The 7,040-nt window shown below is 50.8% G+C and overlaps 1 protein-coding gene across 1 annotated transcript; it reads right to left on the bottom strand.

The window, feature by feature from the left end:
* Window positions 1–671: 671 nt before the first annotated feature.
* On the bottom strand, window positions 672–6,800 carry RESP18 (regulated endocrine specific protein 18). The gene is made up of 6 exons (XM_002712494.5): window positions 6,561–6,800; window positions 4,658–4,762; window positions 3,204–3,336; window positions 2,931–2,970; window positions 2,720–2,809; window positions 672–814 (listed from the first exon to the last, which is right to left on the bottom strand). The coding sequence occupies exons 1-6, from the start codon at window positions 6,664–6,666 to the stop codon at window positions 764–766; spliced, it is 525 nt and encodes a 174-aa protein (XP_002712540.2). The 5' UTR covers window positions 6,667–6,800; the 3' UTR covers window positions 672–763.
* Window positions 6,801–7,040: the final 240 nt, after the last annotated feature.

Here is a 7,040-nt window from a genome sequence, read left to right as displayed (position 1 = left end):
TAATTAAAAAACCCCTAGTTGCTTAAATGGGTGAGATGTGGTGCGGCCAAGTCCCGATACCTTAGAGAAACACAGTCTTGATACCTGCCCATTGATTTACACCTGTGAGTACCCAGTGAGTACGAAAGTGCTTTCAGTGAGTGCTTTGCAAACAGAACATTCTGGTGTTTTGTTGGGCAGCAGCATACTTACTCTCTTTTAAGATTTAATGCTACCAGAAGCAAACTGGAAGGGCCACAAAAATGTTAAGTGCATGCACGCTTTGACTTTAGCACTGCTGTTTTTGATTCTTGGGGCCAGGCAGGATGAGTGGGACAGCCTTGGCAGGGCTGTATATCTGGAGGTAGAGACTCTCACCAAACAGCAGGATCCAGGCCTCTTTGGCATTGAGGTAGAAGGAATGATTGGAGACAAATAGAGTCCCGTCCCCATAACACGAAAGGCTGGACAACCAGACCACACCACTTGGCTGTGGGAAGGCTGCCTTTCCAAGTGTGGGTCTCCCTGACTTTCCCCACTTCAGGAATGGTCAGTGGGAGGAAAAGAGGACAGGAAGTAGTCCTCCATCAGCACCAAGAGATGTGCTCTCCTCCTGCCACCACTCTACCTTAGGAGGTTCTCGCCAAGTTCAGTTCCCACCCGTTCTGCCTCAAGACAAACTCACAGAAGAGTTTTGCATGAATATTCACTTTAATGATCTGGAGGTGGGTCGCTGGAGGACCGCCCCTTGGGAGAGCATGGGGCAGAGGCTTCACGTGAGGTCTCAGTCAGCGACAAGGTTGTGGCCCACAGTGGGAAGTGGCTCGAAGAAACCCTGTTTTACAACAAGAAGCAGCAAGGGATTTGAAGTCAGCGTGTGTCACATTGCCTTCCTCCCCCAATACTGCAATAACAGCCCAATTTGGATGAGACTAATGCAGTGACTCAGCCCACTGATTGACAGTCTGACCCCTTGGCTCCCACCTCCCACAGAGAGCTCCTCCTCCCTCTGTGATCCTCCCTTAGGCTGGGGCTGGAGAAAGATGGCAGTGCTGTTCCCGGAAGTGTCATGTTTGGATTCTCGGATGTGCCATGGCAACCAGTCGGCAAAGGCAGGCCTCTGCCACTTAGCTCTGATTATGTTGCCCCGGCAACCAACCCTGACTTAGGAAGCCTAGCTGCTACATTTTGGGTATGAGAAATGATTCCTTGAAGAGCAGAAGGGGCTGGGACCCCGAGGTGCGTCTGCCTCTAGATGGAGGACACAGCTGGGGGTGTGTGGTGCTCAGCTCAACCACCACTACCCAAGCCCAAGGCACCTCTGTCTCCCAGGAGAGGATATCAGCTCCTTACAGGCCTCTCAGGTCTTCTCATCACCCATTCTCCAGTATCACCAGGGCAGCCTTTTAAAATCATGTCTCACACTGTGACATCCCTTTCTGAAAGTTTCCTGGTTAACCTCCTACTGTGCCTAGCATAAGATCCAAGCTTTTGACCTTGGCCTCACTGTGAGGCCCTGTATGGTCAGCCCTGAGCCAGCGTCTCCAGTCTCATTTCCCTGCACTGACTTTTCTGCCTGTTTCTCTGATGTACTGTGGTTCTCTTGTCTCAGGGCATGTGTGGTTGCAACACTCTGCCTAGGATGTCCTTCCAATCTACCCCTGCCTGCCATCTTCTTATAATGTAAGGTTGAGGCCAAACTAAAAAGACCTTTTCAACATGGAGGAGTCTATTGTTTGGAACAATGTACTGTGCTCATTGGAAGCAGGGTGGAGGCTGTGCAGGGGAAAGACTGGGAATCAGACGACATGCAGCTCTGAGTAGGTCCCATGACCAGCCTGGGTCCCAGGTTCTCATCTATAGTGATAGATGGGAATGCTAGATGGATGCATATCAACTGGATTCTGAAGTGTTCAAACATCCCAAAGAGATGCCTCAGAGTCTTGCCCAGTGACTTGCCCAAGCTGCCAGAGTACAGGAAGCAGGAGGCTGAGAGTGAGGGCTCTGTTTTCCATTTATCCAAGGGAGCTTTGCTATCATTTTCTATAGGCAAGGGAGAATATGGTAGAAATGAGGAGCTTTTTCCTCTTATTTAGAAAACTCTGAGGTTTTCAATGACTTTTAAATTTTATTTATTTATTTGAGAGGAAGACATACACAGAGAGGGAGAAGGACAGAGGGAGAGTGAGGGAGGAAGGGAGGTAGAGAGAGAGAGAGAGAGAGAGAGACAGACAGAGACAGAGAAAGCTCTCTTCCATCCATTCCCCAAAGAGCAGGAATGGTCCAGGCAGGCAGCTGAAGCCAAGAGCCAGGAACCCAATCCAGGCCTCCCACTAAGGGGGCAGGAACCCAATCACTGCTAACTCCTAAGATGTTCATTAACAGGAATCTGGAATCAGAACCCAGAGCCAGGCATTGAGTTCAGGCACTCTGATATGGAACCTGGGAGTCTTAACCAAATACCTGCCCACTCAATGCCTATTTTAAGCTCAACACTGACTCATGATGTCATTTCTTCTTTAGGGACTCTCAGCACCTGTGTCATGCCTCATCCTCCACCTCTCAGAAGGACACATACAGGCAGATTCTAAGACAAACAGGAAAGTGGGGATACTCTGATTGGAAAAGGAAAGATCTTTTCTTCAGCTTACCTGTTATTGCCCTAATTCGCACTCCCTCCCTCATACCTGCCTCTCTCACTGAAACACATTGATTTCCCTAGCATCAGTTAGCCTCTCACCTTGACAGGGCTGGCCACCTCTCTTTTCAGGGCCTTTGAAGATACCTTGGAGGTAAAGCATTGTTCTTTGTTCATCTTGGCTACTGGGCTCTGTGGGGCGGGGAAGAAGCCAGTAATCAAGGATACAGAAAGGGTGAGAGAGCCCAAGAGGGAAAGCAATGGGATACGAGGTCGGGGATTCACAGTTCTTGGGAAGAGGCATGCATCTCACCTTGGGGAATAGGAGTCGAAGTTTATCCTCTTTCTTGCCCCTGAAGGAAACAGCAATGACAAACGAGACCCAGGCTTGCCAACACCCACTTCCCCTCCTTTTGTAGATACTGCCAATGGGTCATAGACTCATTCCCTACTGACCCCAGATGGGACCTTTGCATCATTCTTCTCCTACCACTACAAGTGGCTGCTACCTCCAGTTTTGGTGCCTGTTCAGTCCTTTCTCCAACTATCTGCCACACAGCATGGGCCAGTCATTGGCCTTACCTACCTCACTCCACTGGTTTTAGTGGGGAAGACTGCCTTCCCATCCTTCATGCATGGATCTTGGGGGTGGAGTCTGCTGATGTGTCCCATCTTCTGGGTCATCACATCCTGGGTGATGTCATCCTTCCAGAACAGACCTGCAGAATGAAGGATGGGTTGGACTGACACCTGGGACACCCTGATTCACCCACTTTAGGGACCAGGGGGACCTCTTCCCACATACATATTGGATCACATTTTTAAAATTTATTTGACAGATAGAGTTAGACAGTGAGAGTGAGAGACAGAAAGGTCTTCCTTCTGTTGGTTCACTCCCCAAATGGCTGCTATGGCTGGAGCTATACTGATCTGAGGCCAGGAGCCAGGTGCTTCCTCCTGGTCTCCCATGCAGGTGCAGGAGCCTAAGCATTTGGGCCATCCTTCACTGCCCTCCCGGGCCACAGCAGAGAGCTGGACTGAAGAGGAGCAACAAGGACTAGAACCGGTGCCCATATGGGATGCTCGTGCCGCAGGCAGAGGATTAACCAAGTGAGTCATGGCACTGGCCCTCAGATCACATTTTGTGGAAAGAATGTTATCATATAAAAGTTACTTACCACAGTGCTAGATATGTCCTATTGAATTGAGATTATAACAATAGTTTCTTGCTGATCCACTTGAGCAATTATGTGAAGATCAAATCAGCTTACAAATGTAAAGAGTGCTTAGAAAACTCTAAGGTGGTGGTTCTCATCTGAATCTCTTGCAAGCCTTATTAAAACATAGATTGCTGTTTCTCATACCCAGAGTTTCTGATGTAGTAGGTCTGGGGTGAAAATCAAGCTTTAGCACTTCCAATAATTTTCCCTGGTGGTGCTGATACTGCTGGTCCAGGATTCGCTTATAAGACTACTGCTCTAAGGCACTACACACACACACACACACACACACACACACGCATGCATGGCATTGGTAGTAACAATGTGAACTCAAAGCAGATTTCCTACTTCACTCTTCCTGACCCTCATTCATAAAACTGCTCTAAGGAAGAGTCAGCCATCTGTCTTAATGGACTCTCCACTGCCTTTTATCCTCTCCTCTATTTCTTATACAGTTTTCCCTGGTTCCTGCTCAGAGAGTGAAGTGTGAGCTCCCAGCAGAGAACTTGAGTCCTGGCTCTGGAAGAACTCAGTGTTGGGGATTGGGTCTAGGTCCTAAGGGGTTTCATGCTGGCCTCTTTTGGGGTTTCTTCTAGAAGTATCTTCTTGGGCTCTTTAGTGTGTTCAAGGGCAAACAGCCCACCCATCCATACTCCACCTATATGCCTGTCTTACCCCCTCCTTCAGGAGGTGAGTAGGACAAAAAGTTTCAAGCAGAGACATTTGGGGAAAAGAAGTCCCATGATTAGTTCAGAGTCCCTCATTGCCATTTCCCCATATCTTTCCAGGTCTCAACCTCTGTTCTCTAGCTCTTACTTACCCTGGGGTACAATCTGCTGGAGTACAACTTGTAGGTGCCAGAAGACTGGAGTGGTGAATCCTTGGAGGGACCAGAGCTGCCCTGCTCCAACTTGGCCCTGACCATCTAAAGGCAAGATAGTGGTGTCAGCATGGAGTTTGGCCCAAAGCCTTCCAAATCCCAGTTGAAGCAGCTTCCCTCCACTGGTACTCTTGGAGCCCCTGGTCTCTTCTCCTCCCCTCCCCCACCTCACCAGGGCCCTTTTCTATCTTCAAGTCTTCATTTTTTTCATTTCATTTTCTCATCTCCCACTACCACTTTTCTTGTTCTTCAGCCCTGAAGCCTCATTCAGCTTTGGGACCAACTTCCAGGTAAGAGCCATGTGCACGTAGAGCTGCCCATGGAGGGTCAGGTAAACAGAGGCTCAGAAAGCTACCCACATGGGACAGATAGATGGATAGATGGTTATGGGAGCCAGGTGAGTTTTATCTTTGAAGCCTGGGGGGAGGGGCGTTACGGAGGAGGATTGGAATCCTTAGAAAAACTTTATAGAAAATGTACATTATGAGAAACTTATGCGCAGATTTAAAAAAAAATTCTGCACCCAAGTCATGTTTATATTTCCATCCCATTTTCCATGAACTCTTCTAAGTACCTTTGTCATCCCTCAATATCTTTAGGGAATTGCTTCCAGAGCCCCTTCCCTCCAATACTAAAATCCGTGGATGCTCAAGTCTGTCATGGAAAATGGCATTGTATTTGTATACAACCTGTGCAATGCTCCCATATGCTTTAAATCATCTCTTGATTATTTGTAATATCTAAGTATACAACATAAACGCTATGTAAATAGCTGTTAAAGTATTATTTAGGGAATAATGACAAGGAATATAGTTTCTTTAGCACAACAGCGATTTTTTCTTACATATTTTTCATTCACAGTTATTTGAATTCCCTAGTACGCGTAGGAGGGATGTGTGTTGCAATGGGAAGGGCAGTCCGTTTTTCTCTGTAGTGGAATTGTCTTGAGTTATTCTGGACACGTCTTAAGAAAAGACCTGATGGCTAATAATGTCCTGGAGCCTCCAGCACCCCGCCCAGAAGGGGAAAAGCTTCAGGAAAGGGAGATGGTACTATGACGCCGCGCTCCCAGTGCAGGCAGGAAAACACGACGACCTAGAGGCGCCTTCGGCCGGACCCACAGCTTGGCTAGCGCTGTCCATGGTGCTGAGACGTGGCGGTGACGCGGAGCAGTAACGAGAGCTCGGCGTCTCCGCGAGGCCCGGCTGTCCCCCGCTCCCTGTCTTCCATCTCCCCTCTGCCCCCGCAAAACCTCTGCTCTGGCCCCTAAACCCAAGAACCAGGATGGGAGACTCGACACGGGCCTTGGAGAGTGGGCTCCTCCCTGCACGCTCTCCGGAGTTCCAGCGTCTGCGCACTCTGGCGGCCGAGACCAGAGTCAGCGCGGTGTCTTCTGCACAGCGCAGAGGCGGGGGTGGGGTGGGGGTGGCGCCTCTAGGCTGGGGGATGTTTTTCTCTTCTTATTGAAAATCGGATCACTGAACGCTGTCTCATCTGTCTGCCCGGGCTTATCCCTGGAGCCAGGACCCTGACACCTGCTGATCAAGTCCATGACAACCTCACCGCCTTGGTCATCTCTTCTCTATCCTCGCCGGACGTCTCGCTTCTCCCGTGGTCACATAAGCCAGTTTTTACTTATCTCTGCCCATTTGACTTCCCGACCCCTTCCCAAAACCACACTCCCGGTAGGCGCGCCTCTTAGGTCCAGGGCCCCTAGGCTGAGCCCTACCCCAAGCCGCCGCCTCTTCGGGAGGAACTCTATGCGGATCTCTTCTCATCGCCCCAAACTTTCTTCCCCAGCCTCCTGGCCCCCGGCCCTGCCCACACCCCGTTTCCTCCTGACCGTGGGTGTTAACGTCGCCGCAGCCCCCGGGGCTGCTGTTCAGCAGGAGGAGGCCGACGAGCAGCCGCAGCCCCCCGGAGCCCCCAGACCTCAGCGGGCGCTGCATCCTCTCAGCTCGGCGCGCTCGCTCCTCCACCTAAGTCGCAGTGCAGGTGGCGACGGCGGCCGGAGGGGCTGAGCGGGGCGGTCGGTCGCTTCCCACCTGCCCGCCAGCGGCGCGGGATCTGCGTCGCCCTTCCCCGCGGCTCGGCCAATCGCGGCGGGCCTCGCCCCTGCGGACTCTTCCCCAACCCCTCCTTCTCCTTACAGCCTCCTGCGCTTGGCACCTCTCGCAATTTCTAGCCTTGCGCCCTTTTGGCGTCGGTCTTTGGCCCCAAAGACCACCGTCTCTACCCCTAGGCCCAGGGTTAGAGAAGTAGGTTCATGTGAGACGTGGGTGTGAATCGTACCTACCTCTTGGGCTTGCTGTGAGGATTCAAT

Source organism: Oryctolagus cuniculus, chromosome 3 (genome assembly GCF_964237555.1).
Source record: "Oryctolagus cuniculus chromosome 3, mOryCun1.1, whole genome shotgun sequence".
Lineage (NCBI taxonomy): Eukaryota > Metazoa > Chordata > Mammalia > Lagomorpha > Leporidae > Oryctolagus > Oryctolagus cuniculus.
This window is presented reverse-complemented; position numbering and strand designations above follow the sequence as displayed.

Excerpts from the sequence above, each read along its gene's own strand:
- RESP18 (XM_002712494.5), bottom strand. The coding sequence starts at position 6,666 with ATGCAGCGCCCGCTGAGGTCTGGGGGCTCCGGGGGGCTGCGGCTGCTC. Across the intron at positions 2,810-2,930 it reads TTCGACTCCTATTCCCCAAG|AGCCCAGTAGCCAAGATGAA; the intron begins GTGAGATGCATG and ends CCCGCCCCACAG. Across the intron at positions 815-2,719 it reads AGGTGGCCAGCCCTGTCAAG|GGTTTCTTCGAGCCACTTCC; the intron begins GTGAGAGGCTAA and ends GTTGTAAAACAG.